At 37.8% G+C, this 22,918-nt stretch overlaps 1 protein-coding gene across 3 annotated transcripts in view; it reads right to left on the bottom strand.

Moving 5' to 3' along the window:
* Nucleotides 1-1,240: 1,240 nt before the first annotated feature.
* Nucleotides 1,241-22,918, bottom strand: part of pcdh10a (protocadherin 10a) — a 27,907-nt gene continuing 6,229 nt past the window's right edge. The window contains exons 3-5 of one of the 3 annotated variants that reach the window (XM_012870206.3): nt 21,977-22,083; nt 6,569-6,952; nt 1,241-3,024 (exon numbers count right to left, since the gene is read on the bottom strand). In XM_012870206.3, coding sequence (XP_012725660.1) covers nt 3,005-3,024; nt 6,569-6,952; nt 21,977-22,083 — 511 coding nt within the window. In that variant the 3' untranslated portion in view covers nt 1,241-3,004. Of the gene's footprint in view, nt 3,025-6,202; nt 6,953-21,976; nt 22,084-22,918 lie in introns of those variants that run through there. The other 2 variants (XM_012870207.3, XM_012870205.3) reach the window with 2 other exon arrangements.

Below are 22,918 nucleotides of genomic sequence, written 5' to 3'. Positions count from 1 at the left end.
ACTCTGGGTAAGTTTGGCAACTGTACTAAAGAGAAACCTAGGAATATTTTTACTATCCTCTATTAATGATGAAAAATATACTGCTCTGACTTTGTAAAGGTTCTTTTTATACACTAGACTTTTTTCCAGATCAGATAGGATTCATATACAATAGATATTTAGAGTGCCATTCTCTCTCTAATTATCAAACTTTAAAAGGTATGCTATTGTCGTACTTTGAAGCTCCCAATCCTCTTGTTGTCCAAGTTTGAGGTTTGTTCAGTAACCATGATAACTTCTTACCAAAAAAGTTATTTCGGAGTAATAAGTATATAATTTTAACGATGCAAGAAATCTTTTGACCCCATTGATATCACCCCTGATTTTAACCCAATTACATAGTTAAGCATGTGACCTCTTTTTCTTTCTTTAAAAGTTTCCCAATATCTCAAAAGAGCTCTGAATTATATCTGGACAGGGTTATAATCAGAAACCCAAAGGGCCCTAATTCACAAAGGCAACCACTAAATCAGTCATATGGACTGATCACATGTATCTTTGCTCTTTAAAGAAGGCTTTCTTGTGATGGAGACAAACTCAGCTGGGTTTTTAGGACATTAAGTGTGGGATTGCTGTGTCTCCCACATGACCCCACACTTCACTTGCAGCTGATCCAGGACCTCTCTTCTTCTGCTTCCCCTGCTTATCTCTGTAAGCATATGCCAGGCCATCTAAAGATCACGCTGGAGTGAAGGGGTAGGAATGTGATTTTATTTAAGAGTTATTGGGGTCAGGGGATGTAGAAAGTAGAGCAAGGCCATGGTGATTACATCTTGAAAATTCCATGACATTCTTTTAGGACATCTGGATGTCTAAGTAAAAATTAGAACATGGAAAAATAACTGAATTAAGAGCAGAAATCTGCTATGATGGATTTAGGTAGTTGTGCAATCATTGCACTTCGGTAAAACATATATATATATATATATATATATATATATATATATATATATATATATATATATATATATATATATAAATAAAAAGGTCTATGTTGTGTATTTTACACACTTACTTACACAATTACTTTTATACTGCATTACTGAAATTCTATTCATCCACTCTAGGATTTTAAGAAAAAAATGCAAAGAAAAAACAAAACTAAATTTTGAACAAAAACAAAATTAACTCATGTGGCCGTTATAAACTGATTATAAACTTAAACAATACACATTTTCAAGATAAACACAACAAAACACACTTAGGAAAACGTCAATGACACTGTTTATTTATCACCACTTTACGTGTGTGTGTGTGTGTGTGTGTGTGTGTGTGTGTGTGTGTGTGTTGTATTTGTATATATGCATGTATGTGCAATATTCATCAATATATATATAACCTGTTTTTGTGTAATGTGTATGTCTTACTTTTATGATTGTAAAGCCTTTGAAATCTTGCTGGATTGTGACAGTTTCCATTCTGTACATCATCAAATATTCTGCTAGGAATAATACAATACAGGTCAAAACAACTTAAATGGTGTCTTTGCAGCACACAACAAGGCCTGGCATATGTAAACAGTGAAAAGTAACAATCAAATAAGAACATTAACTTAACCATTGGCTGTCGTAAAGTTTAGCTTTGTAAGCTAAGCTCTCCTGATTTAAATAAAACAATATAAGTCTTGATTTTGTAGCACTTTGTATTATTAGATTCAGAGACATAATGAAGTGTAAAACTAATCAATGGTTACACAGTTTTCAGAAAAAGTATATTGTGTATATATATATATAGTTTTAATTATATATATATATATATATGTATATATGTAGAGAGAGAGAAAGAGAGAGAGATAGATAGATTTATATTCATTTATAAGTTTTTAAAATAGTACAGTAAACACTTTGCACACATGATAAAAAACACTGAGTGTGTCTGATTGGTTATGTATATGCCAATGGCATCAAGAGAACCAAATCCCCGTGATGGGTCATTACACTTTCTTTGCTATCAGCTCAGGAAGGACCTTAAGAAACAATAAGAAGCATTTTAAAAACATGAACAAACATGAAACATTCATTTTCTGGTATTTTATTCCTAAACTCCAAAATGAGATTCTACATTAACACAGTGATTTGTCCAAATCTCCTTCCTGAAGTGGCTAGCTAAGTTTAAAAGAGGACTGAACCCAACTTTAGACCACAAGTGCCAATCTGAAACTGTGAGTTTGTATATTCTAAGAGTCTGCACACTTGGACCGCACAGAAAGAACAACAGAAACAAAAAAGAGAAAGTATATAAAGACAGTCAGGTCAAAAAAAACAAAAAACTAACAAACAAAATACCGAGATACAGAATCTATAGTACTGCACTTGTTTGCTTTTTTTTAAAAAAAATTCCTGTACATTACCTACTCCTTTGCTCTTTTTCTCACGTCATCTGCTGTCTCAGTCTCTCGTTGTCAGTCTTTTTTGCCCCCAAAACAGTCTCTGTACAGCTGGCTTTGTGGTGATCATAGAAATAGCTAAAGGGTTCAGTGTGACATTGGTTGAAGTTTGTACAGAAACAATTTTCTCTCGATGTAAACAGGCACACACATATTTCTAGAGGCTAACCCCCACTCAGGCAGGGGGCAAATAACACCTCTCTAATTTAATTAGTTCCCCTTTGTCTTACTCACTTTGATATTTCAATTCCTTCTCTTTATAATCTTATACCATTATAATCTTCATGTGGTCAAGAGTTTCATGCCGGTCTCAGTCCTGCTGAGTGAAATAAGGCCTTGAATTGCTCCTTGGGTATCAAGAGGTTTACAGCTACTCAGTAATTATTTCTCCTTTTTTCTCCCTCAGCAGTCACCGCCAAGGTTCCGTTACAGTTCGCCACCCGAGAAAATGAAGTTTAGCCAAGGTTGCTGTTGTCCAAGTTGCCGTTTGTTTTAGTTCTGTTTTACTGTCTTTAGCATCAGTGTCGATGGTGTAGTACATAAATTCACGCTGTCTCCGACAGGTCTACGTGGAATGAGCTAGCAAATCCTTTTGCGGGCTGAAAAGAAAGAGAACACACACTCGTTAAGACAATTTAAACCTTTTCTTTTCCCATGAGGCTTTTTAGTGGCACAATCAGCTCGAAATATCGTCTCTTGAAGGATACATGCCACAAAGGACCGTGTGAAGTTATTTATACACCAAATGGCTGGTTCTTACAGCATACTACTGTAAAGCTAATTTAGGAGTGGAGTGAAAACACCTCCATCAGTGACAATAAATTGTCAAAATCTTTTGTCTGCCTAACGCATACATAACAGATACAAAGAGCTCTAATTGCTTCATTAATTATCAATAAATGGGTCATTAAGCATTTACTAATCCTTTTACAAGGGAATCCTGATGATCAGCAGATAGTAGTTCTCCGAGCAATTTTTTAAATGGAAAACATGACACCTATGGTTAAGAGAGTCTCAGCTTGGTTGACTGGTATTGCCTTTCTCTCATAAAGTCAACAAGTCTGAAGAAATTCTACACTAAAAAAGTTAAGCAGTTAAGCAAACTGATAATAATTGAACCAAGTGCATGTTTTCCAACCCTGCAAGGCAGACATCATAAGACATACAGTTATATTTGGAGCTAAAAAGACTCTTGAACCTAAAGGCTAAATACCAATTACTTTTCACACAATCAGATGTGCAAGAGGAGGATAGCTTTTCTCTGTTAAGTCATAAAAAAAGAAGAAAAAAAAACAGGTTATTGTACCCATCATTAACCTGAGAGTTAGCCCACAGCCAGCATGCAGGATCATGGATGATGGTGGTTAACATTGTGTTGAGATGACTGGAAATGACTTCCCCACTGTATGTGTATATCAATTCCGTTCTCTACTCTTAGAGCTAATAGAATATCCATGCAATGTGAGAGCTTTGAAATAAATTGAAAGCAGCTTGAAATGTACTGCCAATCAGCTTTTTTCCCTTTAAGAATCCAATTCATCTTATTTGAGCATGGAAATCCAAACTTTTATTCCAATGTACATCAGTAGGTTTTACCTGCCAAAGTCAGGCAACCTTATACCGTGCTTCTTTCCAACATTGTTGAAAATACATTGTGTCTGTGACTTTTCTAGCAGGAAAATCTTGAACTTGTAAAGTCTTACTCACCATCCCTCTTTATGTCAACTAAGCAAGTATAGACACTTGGTCTCCTTTTCAGAGCAAAATGGACTTACTCCTTGTAAAGAAGTGTGGGTGGTGCGCTTCACCTTTTGAGCTACTCAGTAGGGAAGTCAGAATGCTCATGCTCAGAAATGTTGATGAAAAAGTGGAGAGGTGTGCTCTACTTTATGAGGTAATCTCTCTTGTACTTCCTTTCTTTGTGTGAAGTCAAATTCGATCAAGTATATACTTGCCAGTGCAGGTGGATCTCAATAAATGACAATATCATTGAAAAATGCATTCAGTAATTCAGTCCAACAATTAAAGCTCAATATTTTCACACAGTGGAATATAATTTAATTGTTTATTTTAGTTAATTTTATTTTTATAGTGATGATTATGGCATTATGGCCAATGGAAATTTTCTGTTTAGTTTCCCTGAAAACTAAAATATTACATAAGACATAAAAGTGTTTTTTGAAAATAGATGCTGCGTTATGACCATGCTATAGCTTACACCTGTTACTTGTCTTGCAGACAGCTACTGACACCCTCTACATGGAGGGAAACAATAAAAAAAATAAAAGGAAGCTGGCTATCCAAAAGGTTCTGTATTCAAGCATATTAGAAATTATGAAGGTAAACGTGGTTAAAAAAGTTTCACAAACAACGGTGAACTCTGAAGTCTTGGAATAACTGTGAAACAAAGTCCATTTAAGAATTTGGGATAGATCCACAAGGAGTAGAGTAATGGTTGCAAGAGCCAACATACACACAGATGTATACAAGGCATGGAGTACAGCTGTTACATCCTTGTGTTAAGCTAGAGACAACATCACAAGGGTTTTAGCTTGGCTAATGGAGAAAGGGGATGGGACAGTGGATCAGTGGTCCAGAGTGCTCATTTTATCCATTCATTTTCTATACCAGCTTAATTGTTCTAGGTTTGAGGGGGTTGGCAACTATCTCAAGGTGTCAATAGGTGAGAGGCGGGGTATACCCTGGACAGTTTGTCAGTCCATCACAGTGTAACACTAGGGCCTAAGTGCAATTTCAAAATGCCAATTGACCTATTTAGTGTGTTTTTGGACTGTGGGAGGATTATAATTTATTACACAGAACCTACCTACACACAGAGAGAATATGCAAACTCCAAGCAGAAAGGCCCTAGCCAGGGGGCCTATTCGCTGCAAAGCAACATTGCTAAAAACTGTGTCACTTGTTCTTTTTTAAGATAAAACATATTTTATTTACATTTAGATATCAATGTTCCAGAGACAGGAAGAAGAGTAGCGAGGTCCAGAATTAAAGTCCTCTGTGAATGCTTCACAGTCTCTGACAATTTCGTGATCAGTGCTCTTTGCTGAAGTCGGTTCCCTGTGTTTTGGTAAGTCAAATGTCAACAAGAAATCAACAAGAAAATTTTCCAGCACGTCATACTTCTGCCTCTGCTGACAAGAGAGCGATTTAATTTTCTACCTGGACTTGGAACCTGTCCTTACTGCTTAAATGATCATGGTATTGCTGGGCTTTATTGGCCAGAAAACAGGCCTGACCTAAACCCAATTCAGAATCTGTGAAGCCAAGAAGAAGATGAGCGACAAGAGATGTTATTAAAGATCCTTGCTTCCATTGCACCTCAGCATAGGTATATGCTGATGACCTCCACTGCATACTGTAAGGATGCAACATTTCTTTAAAAATGGGCTCTAATCATATACTGTATATATGGTACAGTTCATGTACAGTACATTCACTTTTTCTGAGAAACTAAATTTTAGATTTTTACAATCTGTAAAATTCACATAAAGGCTTGAAATATAATACTCTTTGTGTAATCATAGCATATAGGTTTCTGTTACTGAATGGAATGACTGAAATAAATTAATTTTTTGATGATACTCTTACTTATTGAGATGATTAGATATGTCAGAGTGTATTTTATACATGATTCATGCAAGTGTTGTTGACCTTTACAAATATGAGCATCAGATAGGAAGGATTTTAAAGGGAGGAGTAATTTAGAGAAAAAATAAGAAAAAAAAAAATAAGAAAAAGTGGCTACATCAAAATAGCATGAGTCAAATTATTTTTTTTTGGTTTATTTTAAAATAAGTCCAGTGATTACAGGCAGCATTTATGAGTTATGTTAAGTTAAAAAACTTTACGAATTTTTTAAGAAAGGGGGTAAGCAATTAATACATTTTACAATTGAAAACAAAGAAATCATAAATTACAAAAAAGAAAATACTGAGCCAAAATACAACTAAATATAAAGCCATATTCTTGAACCCATTAAACACAGAAAAAATAAAACTTGATAAACAACATAAAAGGTCCAAATCAGAATTAAGATGCAGATTCAATGTCCCCTCCTTTAGTTTCTGTACTGGACCAGACCAAAGTCGTAGGGTCCCAGCGAGGTTTCATACTGATACTCACAGAGAAAGGTTGGTTTGTATGGTAGGGTCCCCCTATCATACTCTTTCCTCTCTAGCGTGCTGGAGCTGTACTGCTGCTGTTGCTGATGGAGGTGATTTTGAAGGCTGTGGTGTGACTGTGATCTTTGACCGTCCTTGCCAAAGGTGGAGAATGACCTATCGTTGGACGAGGCAGTGGAAGAGGTCATGGTGAGTTGGTTGGAGAGGTCGACGGAGCAGGGTACCTCAGTGTCGGGTAGCGTGGCATCCATGCCGGGGACATGAAGATTGCTGCGGTAATCCGGCCCTTGGCGCCCGTCTGATGGCACAAAGGATGGCATCCAGCAGCGGTCAGAGTGACCCAGGGCCTTGCACTCCTCTGTGCAGTTGGAGAACAGGTCAGCACCTGCAGAGAAGATTGAAACAAGTCAGGTAAGTGGAAGCACCGCACGTAAAGATTGAAAGTAATAAAGCTGCCTTGAGGTTTAAGAGATAATAAATAGGAGAGAAAAGAAAGCTCATCATAGACAAAAGATGGCAGATATTTGGAGTGGATAAAAGACTGAAAGTGAGATGATAGGAAGACACTATGAGAAGCAGCACAAGTTAGCAATCCTTTGCCGGTGTCAAAAGCAGGAAATGTGCAGCAAAGCTATTCATCAAAGAGACAAAGCCAAAACTGATGAAGAGTATTGTTTGCTTTTCTCCTCATCCCTTTCATTTAGAAAGAAATAAGCAATCAAAGTGATGTGAGGTAACGAAAGCACTTCACCCCTCTCATCCATCATCCTCTGACACTCACTTGATTTTGAAACACGAAGAGACAAAACAGGAAATCTTACTTTATAATTCTAAAGAATGACAATCACTGTAGGAAATGTGGCACAAAAGCGAACAAAATATTCAGTTGTTTAATCCCACTCTGTCACTCATCCTTAGAGAAGATGACTGACTGTGTAATTGACACAAAGCTACAGCCAAAAAAGAAAAGAAAATCTGCAAAAAGATGATCAAATTAACATCTAAAATGATATAATGTAATACAGAGTCATGAATGTGGAACAGTATTGTTAAAGCACATTAAGAGATGAAGAAATTTGAAAAACAGAGAACAAGACACATAGACCAAAGTCACAATTATAAAGACCTTGTAGATTTTAGTTTTCCCTTTTTTGTAGATTCTCTACAATATGCGAATTTAAGATGGATGTGATACAAGTGTGAGAAAAGTTTTTAGGTGTGAGTTTTGTCTAGAAAAAAAGTCAAGGAAAACAAAATATTTGACATAGTGTGTCTTTTGAATTGACTTGTGTGACATGTGCTTTAATCTTGCAAAGGTAAAGCTCTTCAGATTTTTTGAAGGGTTTTTATACACTTATACTGACCTTGCTAGTTTATTTATTCATTTTCATCATATTCAATCAGGTATAACAAAAAGCATATTATAAAAGTTGCAAGCTCAAACTGAAAAAAATACTATCATGTTTATATCAGGCATATAAGCATGTATAGTGGATACTCCACCTCATTCATATGGCCTTTGATATTTTGAGTGTTTTCAACTAAAGCACAGGTAGAGCAAATAGTCACATTTGAAGATCTTCCAACATCAGAAGACATAAGTCTGTAATAATTAAAGTAGATAAAAACAATTTGACTAAACAGCAAATGAGCTACTTGGAAGTAAGGCTATTTAAACACATTGCTTTACTGCACCTTCTTTCCTCTCTCCAGACGTTGCGCCCATAATCAATCCTGAAGCAACATTGACATAAACTAGGTTTATGTAGACATCCAACACAAGATTCAGTATAAACTGATGATCAACAGTTAACTACAAATGGCAGCAATACACTGCTTTAGATTTGTTCACCTGACTGGATCTGCGCCAACACTGGCAGTAAGAATCAGAATCGGGTTTTTAATTACTGGGTTGTTTCATACAACAAGGCATTTGATTTCAGCACAATCAGTACATCAGTACATTTACATTTTATGTACGATTTACAAAAAAGTTAAACAGAAATGTTATTTCTTCTAAATATCATTAAATACATTTCCAGGAGGACTAAACACGCTCCTCTCTACATACAGGCGGAGGTAGTGGAGCGCATGGACAGTATTAGGTTTCTGGGCATTCACATCTCCTCCGAGCCCAACAACGGCTCTTCTTCCTCAGAAAACTGAAAAGGTCTAGACTTCCCACTAAACTGCTAAAGAACTTCTATAGAGCTACCATAGGTAGAGTGTTTTATGTATCAACATAAAGGTATGGTATGGGAACTGCACAGTCCAGAACAGGAAGGACCTAGCATGGGTGATGAGAACAGTGCAGGGGATTGTGGGATTCCGTCTGCAGGATCTAGACTCAATTTATGCAGAACAAGTCCAAAGAAGGGCCAGATGTATCTCCACTGATCCCACCCACCGAGGCAATGCGCTGTTTGCCCCTCTCCCATCAGGTAAATGCTTTAAAAGCCTCAAAGCCAAAACAAATAAACAGCTTTTCCCAAGAGTTGTGAGGGCAATGGCCCCCTGATGGGAGACTGCAGTCCATCGCTTTTAAATCACCCCCACTGGTACTAGCCTGTCAAACATTACAATCACCTTAATATTACTTTTTGTTAGGTTTTAAAATGTATTTGATTTGGAAAACAATGGAAAGGCTGGGTGGGATTTGTTGACTATTTTTTAAATAAAACATTTTAACATTTTCTGGGTATAACACATGATTTAATTAAAATCTTGCTTGTGTTGGTAAAGTCCTATTGGTGCACAATTTCAAAGTATTTTCCTGATCAGGATGAAAAATTGAATTCATTTTAGTAGATATAAAAAAACATGCACTGAATACATCTAAACTCGCAATTACAAGCTTTTCCAAAAAAATACTTTATTGATAACTAATTAGGAGTGTACAGGTTGGTGAAGATCGCAATTAGATCTCTGCACTGTGCATCCTAAAAATAATTTGCACAGTAAGAATTTGGATAATTAAAACCTACTATGAAAGAAACAAAGGAAATTCACAGCACTCATTAAGGCTGGTTGTGTAGGTTGCCTTATTTTTCAGTTTTATTATGTTTCTTATGTCAGATTGGATGCTACTGCTCTACTGGTCTGTGCATTTCAGACATGCCCCTTCTGTCTGATGCCAATTTAACAAGCTTCAAACTAAAAGAGTGTGGAGTTGCCCTATCATCATTCGTTCAGAGCAGTAAACTCACCCAAGTGATACACCAGGCACTTTGGAAACTTGTTTTACCCTATATTTTTCCCTTAAGGCTTTATCTAGTGAACATATAGCCACAGATATTGATCAGGAACCAGGTAAAAATATCTTCACCATCTTCAGAGAGCTACTAAAAAATCTAGTTGTCAAAAGTAGTTTTTCCTTAATTTAGCCATGCATAAACTTGAATATTAAAGACAGAAATAGGCAGAAACATGAGATAATTTTAAACAACTCAAAAGGCAAATTCTTTATCAGACCAGTTATAAAACATAAAAGCAATAAACTTCTAACTTTGAGTTAAATCACAGTGATATTAACCAGGTCATTCTAATTTTAAAACTCTTTCAGTAAACATTTAAATCCCTCCACTTTTATGTTCCATCACATTGTCATAGAACTGACACTGTGACTGATTCAGTCTTGCGTGTTTGTGAGCATACTGTGAATCTAATATTGCCACTAATTGAGGCCCCCACGGAGTGCAAGGAAGGCAATACGACTGCACAGTGGACAGAGAGCCAGTGAAGACACACGGCTCACAGGCAGCGAGGGCCAAACAGGCTCAGGGAGCCATCGATTTCACAGATAGGACCGGCATGCGGGAAAAAGGCGACAACACAGCAAGAACCATCAGGAAGGAGAAGGGAGCCTTGGGCAGTCGCAGATGGAAAGAGTGATGGTCAGATAAAAAACAGATGGAGACCAGAGAGGGGTTAAACTGAGGTGAGCCGAGTGAGGAAAGACATTGATTCAGATGAAGGAACATTTAATATATCTCATTAAGTGTGTACGTTTTAATAGTTTTACCCTATCTTACAGAGATAATTTCCATTCACTTTCAATTTTGCAGAACAAAAATATTTACAGTGGCATCCAAAATTATTCATTCTCCTTAGGATTTTCCAACTTTTTTCACATAACCGCTGACTTCAAAGTATTTCATTGGGATTTTGCAGGCTAGACAAACACAAAGCAGTGGATAAGTGTGAGGTGAAAAGAAAAGGATACGCTGTTTTCATTATCTTCACAAATAACAACCTAAAGTAGAAAATAAATATGTATCCAGCCCCTCCTGTGTTGCTGAAATTACAGCTGAAAGTCTTTTGTTGTTGTTTGTCTCTACATGTTTTATACATGTAGAGAATAAGATATTTCAACATTGTTGTTTGTAAAAACTGTCATACTCAGTCAGATTGGACAGTGTATGAGAATAAGTTTTAAGCCTTGCCACTAATTCTTAGATGCACCTAGGTTTGGACTTGACGGGTCCATTGTAACTTTGATGTTCAAGGTTTCTGACCTGCGAGTTTTGCTAAGGTTGCACTAATTCATTATTCCTGAATCAAATTAATAGTCCATTAGCCTGCTTCAGAAGGCCTATGTGACAGTCTGATTTGGTAGTTAAACCATGTGAAAATGTGCCTTTTAGCTTGGGCACAACTCAAATCTTCAATACATCGACCACTGGGGACCAAAGTTGAACGCACCTGAACTAAACTATTCCCTTGTCACTTCGGCTATGGGTTTAGGGTGAGCCTACACCTTACACCAGGACAACAACCTTATGTCTAATAGTTTTTCTTCCAGGATTGCCTTGTTTTTAACTCCATTTATTTTCATATCAGCTGAACAGCTTCTCTTTTCCTGATGAGGAGGAAAAATCGTCACAGCATGATGCTGCCACCAACATGTTTCACGGTGGGCATGGTGTGTCTTGCGTTCTGTTTAAAGTCTGAGATATTGTTTTATAACCTAAACCAGCTTTACTTTTCTCCACCACTTAATGACAAACCTATCTGGTGTCTTCTTTGCTATTGAAAATGTTGTTAGTTCACAAAGGTTCTCTACTAAACCCCTGAGGCCTTCACCTAAAAGCTGGATTTATGCACAGGTCAAATTACTAGTTACTACGCTGCGATACTAAAATGATTTTTTTTTTTTCTGAAAGCAACTTGTTAACATTGTTTAGCGGTATCAGAGTGAAGAGATCTAAATACAAATGCACAATGCACACTTTTCCTTGTTTTAGACAATTATGCACTACATTGTTTGGCAGTAGTACACTAAATCTCATTAAAATGCATTGACGTTTCTAGTTGTAACGCGACACAAATGAAAATAATGGTTCAAAGGATGCGAATACTTTGGAAAGCATTGTAAATATTGAGCTGTGCCCTTTAACAGTTTACAATTATCTAGAAAAATATACCTCCCTTATTATGCCACAATATTCACGGAGAACACTTTGAACCTATGACCTGCATTTAAACTGCTCTGTTATTTACTTGAGTAAATCTGCATAGAAAAGGGGAGTTGTAGAAAACCTCTGATTCATAAGAACTGACAGTTGCTTTTTCCTCTATTCTGCCCAACACACTGTGCTTGATTTAGCAAATTTTAGAAACATCACATGTCTATTCAGTTTGTTTACCCCTCTCTCATCCGCGAGTGCCACACAATGAGCATGCATCAGGGCTTTTGCTGCCAGAGGGTGCATTTGTTTTCATCCCAACCTAACACAGGAGAAATGTGGCTCAGTGAAAGCAAGAGGGGTGGCTGAAAAGGTGGAGAATATATATGAAGCAATCTTCACAATTCCAAGAGGATCAGCACAGCAAATGTGGTTCTGGGAAGCTTTTGTAAATGCCAGTTTGGTGTGTGAATGGCATTTTCTTCAATATACACTCTGATTCACCTTTTAGGTTGATGTATATTTATAGCATCTTTAAAGGTTGGATGCATATAAATCATTGCATTTCTGTAATGCTCATCATGCTCTTGGCCTTTAGCCTTTTTATGGACTTCCCACAAATGAATGCACTCCCATGACATAAAGGACATTGACCTCAGGTCCTCCTGTCATCTCTGTGCTGTTGTGCCGCCAAAGCTTTCTGGAACCTGCAATGTGTGTGTTCTTCTAAATGTGGAAACAAATCAGCAGAAGGACTAAAGCACAGGTGCAAAACTCACAAAGGCCTATGCAACTCTGCAGAAGGCAGGAACACTTGCACCTGGTCATAACAAAGCTGTTGCAAAAAGCAATACTGCATTTTATCCATCACTGTAAGAATGCACAATAGTTTCTGATTTGCTACTAAATATAAAGTGTATTTTTGAGCTTTACAAGCAGTCTCCACTGCTTTTGACTGTCTCAAGTTTAAAACTCAGACTTGTTAACCCTGAACTGGATTATTCTGCACTGAATAAATATTGACTGAAACACAATTTGATATTGACAAATCCTTTATTCAGTTTGTAAAAGCATAACAAAAAGATTATTTTCCAGGTTTCCTTAGCACTGAAGGTTCCTTAGATTAAGACAAGGGAGAACACTACAACATACTGAATATTCTCTTCAATATTATTGAAATCTATATCTAGCTATCTAGAATAATTTTCATCAGATCAATAGAATTTAATTATTAACGTTTCTTATAACTAACATTATTTTAATTTCTTTTTTTGCGGAATACACTTTGGGAGTGTGTGTGTTCTACGGTGTGTGTGCACGATTGGTGTTTTTGCATGTCATTCATGCACACGCTACTTCTACATGAGTATATCAATGTATTCTGTATCCATCAGTGTCTAATCTTTATCCAGTTTGGAAAATGTCACATCAAAGCCTAAAAACTTCTATTAGAAACTTAAAAATAAACATTATTAATACATAGATTTGGCAACTAACTCCCACTTGCATGAAGAGTGCTTCCTAAACGAGGATATGGAAATATACATGAGTGAACAGACAGACAGGCTGTGCTCACATGAAACCAAGTGGCTGTTGATCCCCGAGATGCACCTTTTCCTCCTCAGGCAGGAAGCAAAACAACAACCAAAACAGTGACTGGCAATGACAGGCCCTGCCAGCAGACTCTTCTCATCGTGACCTCAACAGGCAGGAAGAGCGCATGTTTGTTCTCTTTTTGCACACACACACACACACACACACACACACACAAACACACACATTACCTTCGAAGAGAAGATGCAAACAAAGTTGCAGAATATAAACACAATCTACGTGCTAATAAGCAATCAGTGCTTCGCTTTTTCCCCACTTGCTTTTTTTTCCCCGACATTACATCTCCGCATGTCTCTGAAATCCCATGTTGGTGCGATTTGACTAATTGCGCTGTCTGACATACCTCCAACCACTTGGAGCGAGGAAATGAGGGGAGAACAAATTTCAGCGAAAAACATCAGCCCCATCTTGATATTCACTTTGTGGGTGTACTGTGCACATTGCTTTTTACTTGCACCCTTTTTGTCTGTGTGTTTGTTCCTCCAACTGTTTCAGTCCATCTGTGTCTTTTTCGTTTTCTCTGCTTCATATTATTTTCTGTCACACTTAATTTTCTCTGATCATTTATTTTTTTCCCCCTCTCTCAATCTTCCCTCGTCCACACCTAAAGCTCTTTTCATCACCCCCATTAGAGAGTGTCTTTTGTCCATACCTCTGTTTTCTATCATGTCCTCCCCAGATCCAGAGAGAATTCAGACACAGGTGTTTCAATATTTGAACAACAGCGCGGGGCGATATGGGAGTTTCCTGAGTTTTGTCAGGCCAGCAAAACTAAGATAAGTAAACTTGAAACCAAACATGGGACCAAAACACAAGCAAGATGGTTTCTACTACCTCTACTAATGACAGACAGATAAATTGTTCGCAGCTATAATTTTCAGTGTTGCAGCACAGCATCTGAGCCAAGGGAGAGCCAGGAGAGCAGGTTTTGTACAAATGTGTCAGCTTGATTAATATTTCCTCTTTCACACTGTTAGAGAAAAACGCTCAGGATGCCAATTTATTATTGATACCTGGTTTGTGTGTTTTATTGTACTCCTCTATGAATTCAGAAAGTTTGGTATGCACTGAAATAAAATTTGCTTGATTTAATACAATAAAGTTTGGTTCCTTTTTCTTTTGTGTTTGTTTTTAAACCATTTTGACCTAAATACTAGAAAACACAGAGGCATAACTCAAAAAATGAGGAAAATAAAAAGAACGTTCCTTGATGATCTAAACCATTACTACAGTCATTATCTGATTGTCTCATTATGCATTTGCCTATGTATCTGTCTATTTTGCCTTTCATCTTCCTTATACACATGCATACATACATACATACAAACAAACAAACATACATACATACATACATACATACATACATACATACATACCATGTTAACTATTTGCAATATTTTTATAAATAAATTAATGCAATGATTAATTTGAAAAGTGGCCCCTTTGCACTGCTTTGCACTTCCGTTATAATTTCCCTGCAAGGCAAACAGTAATATTCAGAATAGAGACGTACAAAAAAATGGAAAGCAACAAAGCCAAGCCTGTTTGAGAAAGCGTCATACTATATGTCACTCTGTCATGCAATCATCAAAGGTTTGTTAGCAAGGATAACGTGTCACAGCTCACTTTATTAATGACAACTGGTGTTTGCATTAACCATGAGTAATCCTACCGAGCGCGACTATGCAGAGGCCTGTGCACAGCACATCGAGGCTGACGATAGAGGAAAAGTTAACAATGCTTGGGACAGAGGGCTCGAAACATGACACCAGCTGCAAGACTCCTTCCATATGAATATCTGCTTTGCACTGCACACGCTTTACAGTGAGCAGCCACTGTCGCTGGGAGACAGTGAATTTGATGCTGTTTTAACCAAATGTAAAAATATTGTTGGTCTCACCAAGCACAGCATATCGAATGTTGTTTTGGAAACACCACTCCAGCAATGTCTAACCGCTTATCTCTTTAGCATACCCCATCATCACTAGATAAGCCAGGCTGCTTAAGATTTTTGTACATGCCCCAAAAAATTCCACTTCATGAGTGCTTCAGCTCTCACGTAACAGTGTAGACCACAAATGTGCCACACTGCTCCAGAATTGAGATAACTGGGACTCAACTATTGCTGCAAACATCCAATACTAATACTATGAAATCTTGTACCGCACAAAGGTTTTGCTTTGCTCCCCTCGGCATGTAGGATGCTTTAACTGAGGTAGGTTATCTCCTTTCTGATTATCTGGCCACTTGGGGGCATCCATAGAGCACAGAAATTAAATTTGTAGATTGCCAGTTAAATATTAAATTAGAAATATTAAATTAAATTTGTGCCACAGAAAAGTGATGTACCCATTCATAATTCAGCAGAAAACTATAAATTCCAGCCCACTGATCACAATATACACACATTACATAGAACAAGAGCACATCAAAAGTGACGGGCACATTTGAAAGGTTAAATAGGACTTGATATACCACACATACCCTTTTATTTCCTCATGTTTAAACCCAAAGACATGCTTTTTAATATGCCAGCAAACATGGCAAGATAAAATACTGTCATAGAAGTTTTAGCATTAAAGTTTTGAAACTTTCTTGAAACTGAAAACTTAGCATTTTAATGCACACTGCTTGAACTTGGCTGGCAAACAGGGTCCATATACATTATTTCCTGCATTAATATAGTTGCACTATTTTCAATTAAGATTTCCTTGTTCCGAAACATTGTTTGTCATAATATATTTTGGATGCATTAAGCATCTCCCAACTGTCTTGATTTATCTTTAATAATTCAGGCTTTCCACTTTCTTATTAATGGCACAAATTGCATTTTGTAATAACACATTGTTTTAACTTAAGTCTTTACACCTTTGCCTGTGTTTTGTCTTTAACTTCTCAGTTTTATTATATTTTAGGACTACAGGAAAAGCATGTATCAAAACCCTGTTGGCTAAATTCATCTGACAGCATAGTGACATGGGGTACGGCCACTCAGGGCACTCCACTAATTCATAATCTGCAATCTAATACTGCTTTACCACAGTGATTTATTCGACCATTTGTCACGGCTGTTGTTTGCACCAAAACAAACGTCAAGATAATGATAATTTCCAGTTTCCTCCCTGTCTCACAGCTTTCCATAGTTGACTGAAAGTTTTGAGGAGTCTATTTTTCCTTCCACGGTAATACTTTACCTGGTTTGATCTGCCACCCTTTTTTCTGTTTTCCTTGCCCATGTTTTCTACCTTTTTCTAGATGCAGGGTGAGAGTAAACTGTGCCGGATTTAAAAAAAAAAAAGCAGGGCGGAGAAGTGAAAGGTGTGGTGCTCAATCAAAACTGCTTTTGCTCCTGATGCACCGGTGCTTCGCTCCAGACACCAGCTATCAGAAAAGCCATTTGCTCACATTTTTTAGGGTTTCTAAGCCTCACAGGCAGTGTCCCTTTGATTTAAAATGACATCAGGAGACTTATTTTCTAAAGTATTAGCCGAGCGGCCGAGCGGGAAGCTACGACAGGTGTAGTTGATGATATGCCAACTGGAAATGGTTTCCCCCTTGATTTGAAATATTCCGTAGATGCACCAAAAAGGGAAAATGTACGGCACATTCCCACGTGGAAACCTTGCCTCAAACCCTCCTTTGATAATTGCTATGCAAAGGATCTGGGAATGAATTACTGATCAACGGAGTGTTACGGAGAGCCAACGTGTGAGGGAGACAGAATGAAGGATGAGACCCTGACAGAAAACCAGGAAGAGAATATGTGTGTGTGTCAGAAAAGCTGATGTAATTCCACAACAGAAAATGGGAGCATGCATATATTCATGTCAAATAAATTCAAACATATGCATGTGCACATACATACAGTTTGCCTTCTCAAACTGTCACTACAGAAATGTCTGAAACACAGTTTCTATACACAGATTTTTACAAAGGCTTTTGCATTTGGCCATTTTGAGAACACACTGTCAGCACAAAGTAAAATGCCTTTAAAAAGTCTTTATACCCCTTTTCATATTTTGTCAAATTACAAACGCAATGTATTGGCTTGTTATTGGCTCTGGGGTTTTAAGACGTTATTTGGGATTCATTAACTACAGAAAAAAATGACTTTTTAACTGCATTGTGGAATTTAAATCCATATGCCATCTGACCTATAGCAACTGAATGCAGCCTATAATGATCTGCGAACTACATAGTGCTGTTCCTCCCTCATGCATTTTGCCGGTGGTGGGGAGCCACTTAATGAAAGCAAATACGTGATTAAATAGGGCTGAATAACAGAAGCGCAAGTACGTTGAACACTGCTTTTAGGACTATACTTCACAAATGATTGTTACAACAGAGGCCCAATGTTTATAATCTAAAGCCAGAGAATATCTGTGGTGGAATGTGACATTCCGATGTAGCAGAAGGAAATAAAACAAAACAGATTAACATAAATTGATATGTTAATCCTCAAGGTTTTTCTGTTTTTACTTTATTGACTTTTGGTCAAACTTGGGGCTAAGGCAATTTATTAACCAAACTACTCTAAAAGTATCAAATAAAAAAAACATGTCCACTAAATTGCAGTGATTCTAAATTTTACAAATGCAAATCTGAATAAAGTGAAAGGTACCTTCAACTCTGGTTTCACCAAAATAAAATCCAGTTCTAACAGAGGCCTTCAGAAGTCAGGTATACTAAAAAGACTGTGTATCATTTAATCTTAGCATAGATACGTGCTCTCTGAAGGTTTAGGTGTGTGTTAAAGAACATTTGTGGACAAAAAAGTATCATGAATACCAAGGATCACACAAGACCGGTAACCGAAAAATTTCTGAGGGTAAAGCATTTGTAAACTACCCTAGCAAAGAAGTTGATTGCAGGTGGAAGTTTTTTCATTTTTTCATTTTTCAAACACATTTTTTTCATTTTTCAAAGACATTTTTCTAAGTAAAATACCCCACAAACTGCGGTAATAGTGATAACCTTGGCAGATCAGTCAAGTCGCTGTGAGCTACACAGGACAGGCAGAAGAGGCACATGTGGCTTGCAAGCCATGCATTCGCCACTCCTGGTTTAGATGTTTAATGAAGACTTAGGTAATAATCTGAGATATTTCAACATATATATCTTGGACCGCTCACAGAGCACAGTTCAGTTCATCAATCAAAAAATAAAACTGTATGGCACAATAACAAACCTACCAAAATATGGTTGTCCAACTAAACTGACAGGAATACAGGGAAAGTGTTAAAGAAACAAGCAGAAAAGAGACAAGTAGTGGAATCTGCCGCCAGAGCGGCTGTTAGCTGTGCACTCCACAAAACTGGCCTTTATGAAAAAAGAAAGCCATGGTTGAAGGAATGCCATGACAAGCCCAGTTTGTAGTTTGTCACCAGCCATGTAGTCGGCACAGCAAACATTTGAAAAAATGTGCTCTGGTCAACTGAGAACAAATAGCATGTTTTGGGTTGGAAAAAATGTGCAAATAGCCAAGCTAGACATGGGTTGAATCTTAAAGTTTCATACCAGAAGCTCCAGAAGACCGGAGTCAGAGACGCTCAGTTTAGATTAAAATGATTTTAGATAAAATCCATGCATTAGAGTGGCAAGGTCAAAATCCAGAACTATATTCAACTGAGAACCACAGACAAGACAATTTTCTATTAACAGAAACTATCTATCCAGCCAGAACGAAACTGAGCTATGTTGCAAAGAAGAATGGGGGAAAACTTCAGTCTCTAGATGTGCATACCTGGTAAAGACACATCTCAAAAGACTTGCAGCTGTTATTGCAGTCATGCGTAATTCTTAGTGGGAGTAAATGAAAATGCAAGCCAAATATACACAGACATCAGCCATTAGAATGTGAAGAATTATGGAAGTTCAGAGGGTGTGAATACTTTTGTAAGGTGCTATATATGATATAAGCCCATGAGAAAATAAACATTACAGTATTTTATTACCAATAAATCACTCTGAGACAACTGAACAGTGGGGATATCTGTGTTATGGAAATACTGTATACAACAGGCACAGTTCCAAGCAGCACCTAGCACTCTCTCCTCTTACACTTATCTCATTTAAGCCCGTGCTGAGCACCGTCTCAAATGAGAGTGCTGTTGCGATACAGACATCATAACATAGTCCTTGTTTTCTTCAGACATAACACAAACAAGTACACAGACAAGCAGGTCACATGTAGGTATCGGTTACATACCTAAACTTTAAATCAGACGCTTGTATACCTCTGCACCCACACAAAAAAACATACAGCATCTGGTTTTGTTTAGAGAAGTGTGTGAAACTCAAGTGTCCATCTTTAAAAAAATACCAGTCATGTGGCATTACCTCCTGTCGAGTGGTAAGCTGTTCCCTTCTAAATCCAACATGGGGAACAAATGTTGGTTTCCCTGGTATGAAACACACAATCGAAGCACCAACTGTGTATACTCCCATGCTTGTGCCAAATGAGCAAAGCTCCAAGCCAAAAAAAAAAGAAAAAGGCTGAAGAAACATGTTATTGGTTCAGAAGTATACAGCCTGTCACTGTGCTCCAAAAGCCAGCAAATTGGAATTCAAGACAATTTTCCACCTAAAATAAGTGTTGAAACAGTCTCGGGCATGCCTTGGAATATCATGTCAGGGCTGATTTCTTCCTAAAGTCTGAGTCTACATGCTAGCAGAAGAAGTTATGCATATAAGATATTCTCCCTATTATCTCCTCATTTTTCCCCCAGGCTTTTTGTCCTGAAAGCTTATGCTGAAACACTTTATCACATCTTGACAGTTATCTTTTAATGCAAAAAAAATATGTTTGAACATCAGCCTTTTATCTATTTCACTCGGCAATGCGTTCCTGCACAATAAATAAATAAATAAAATAAAATAAAAAAATAACGATGGACACTTGGATTTCTTCCAGTGCCGCATTCAGTTGCGCATAGTTTGACCTTCCCAACCTGTTTCATGAGCGAGGGCAGGGAGTGACACCACTGCTGCATACAAGCTCTTTATTTAGGCTCAGTTCATTAATAATGTCAAACGCTGCAGAGCCTAATGAGGGGCCCATTCACTACCCAACAACAACTATCTGATCTCCTCTCTATTTGTATTCCCTGCACTGCTATGATATTTGGCAAACTGCGGTCTAGACAGGGGTCTTACATGCGCCACGTGGAGCGGCCCCTTTACAAAGAAAGGGCAGTTCGATATGAAATTAGATTTTGTATTGCTCAGGTTTTTGTCTGACTCTGGCATGATCAATAAACAGTTACTAACTAAATAGAGTTTTAGAGAGAACTAGAAGAGGCTTATGATAGGATCTACTAACCTGTTTTGCACAGAAATTTATCATGCTGTAAGGGCAGATAAGGAATGAAGGTCTACAAATGAACCCCAAGCGAAAGCTTGGATGGGGAAATGTGAGCTAATTGTGACATTTTGGCTTTATTAAACTCATGCTGAACATTAAATATCTGGTAAACAAAACACAAACAAAAAAAGAGGTGAATCCAAAAGCAATAAGTGTGTCTGATAAGCAGAGTCTAGACTAAAGGTCTCTGAACTTGATTAAAACATACCGAAGGAAAATGATACATGCATTTCAAATATGTTGAGAAAAAATATTATGTGCATTTCTTATTGGTCCCCTTTAGACCATCTTTTGAAGTCATTTTATCAGGTCAAGAAAACAATATCCCTCAGAATATCTCACATAGCATTGTTTAATAAATTACCAGAAAACAAGAAGCAAGCCTATAGCACAGTAAACCTGCAATAGCATGGTTTTCTACCAAAACTATCAAGCCACTTTACTAAATAATTATTCAAAGAAGCAGACAAGAGGGCCATGGTAAATCTAGACGAACACACCAACCCAACCATGAAACATAGAAGTGGCAGCATCATGCCATTGGGTTATTGGTTTTGCAGGGATTGAGAAGCTGATCAGAGTTTGTACAACATATTGACTCTGGGGTTGATTGAAATGCATCTCATTACATCAATTCAGCTTTCATGCAGTTAATTTTCTCTTGAGTGAGGATATTGATTTGTGGAACAAAAGCTCTGTGGGCCCCACACAGCCTCACCGCATGTCGCTGTCCGTACAGCACCACACTGCTACAGAGGCAGGCATAGAAAGAGAGTCCTCCCACCCCACCCCCAACACAACTGGGGCCTGTTCATACCAGCCAGCAACCCCTGAGCTCGGGGCCTTCTCACACATTCGGCAAATTAAGGAAATGAAAAAAATCAATGGTCCGCACCAACAATTTCAGATTATCCTATTCGCAAACTCACAATGCTGAAACAGATCAGGGAGGTGTTTTTGTGTGGGTCTGTGTATGTGTGAGGACCGAAATGGTGGAGTAATTATTATGAGATGTAGATAAACTCACCAGCTGAGTGACCCCGGTTTGTTGCGTCGTGATCGCTGTCGCCCTGTTCACTGTCGCCGTGACCACTGTCTTTAGAACTGACAATATCTGCTTCTTGAAATGCAGAACTAGAAAAGGGTCCAGGGAGGAGGGAAGGGGGGCATAGACAGAGGAAGAATGAATATGATTGTGACGCAAAAGGCACAGAGAGTGTGGAGGAGGATTAAATGAGAGGGCAAAGAGACAGAGAGGAAGAATCAGAAGTCAACACCACGTTAATGCGGTCACGGTAGCCATCAAGAGCCTAAATTGGATGTTACACATGGCAAGTAATGAAATCCAGCATTAGGGCTTTAATAGACGCCGCTCTGTCAGTTATGGGACTCGTGCCAAATTGAAGATGAACGTTATGGATATGTTGGGAACCGTGCAGGCTTTTAAAACCGCAATTAACGATGTGGATACTGATGGGTGTAGTGTTCATTTCAGAGCCGGTCCAAGCCTGTATGGGGCCCTACGCAGAATTTGTTTTGGGAGTCTTCCAAGCATCATCAATCACGACATCCAAAGAATATTCCCTTGTTCTCCAATCCATGTTCAGATGTTTGGGCATAATTTACCACTAGTATAACAAATTTTCTTTACTTCTGCATTTTAGATGCATGTCATATGTAGAAAGGTAAAGCACAAAACCAGATATGCTACTTTTACAACATTTTATCATGAAACATTGAAAATGCCACTCAGAACTTTTCAGTCAGACTACGCTGATTTACAATATGATTCACATGGACATTTTACATTAATTCTAATATATATATACAGAGGCTGATTTATGTAAAGGTTCTACTGCTCGTGGGTGCCCCTTGTAGATTTTGCAGACCCTAAGCAGTTGCTTAGTTTGCTTTTGCTTTGGGCTGGCTCTGGTTAATTTTATAGATGTAAAGAGACACCAGCAACAGT

This window comes from Fundulus heteroclitus, unplaced genomic scaffold, assembly GCF_011125445.2.
Source record: "Fundulus heteroclitus isolate FHET01 unplaced genomic scaffold, MU-UCD_Fhet_4.1 scaffold_67, whole genome shotgun sequence".
NCBI classification, from domain to species: domain Eukaryota; kingdom Metazoa; phylum Chordata; class Actinopteri; order Cyprinodontiformes; family Fundulidae; genus Fundulus; species Fundulus heteroclitus.
Note: the sequence above shows the minus strand (reverse complement) of the source record. Positions and strands in the feature narration are given on the sequence as shown.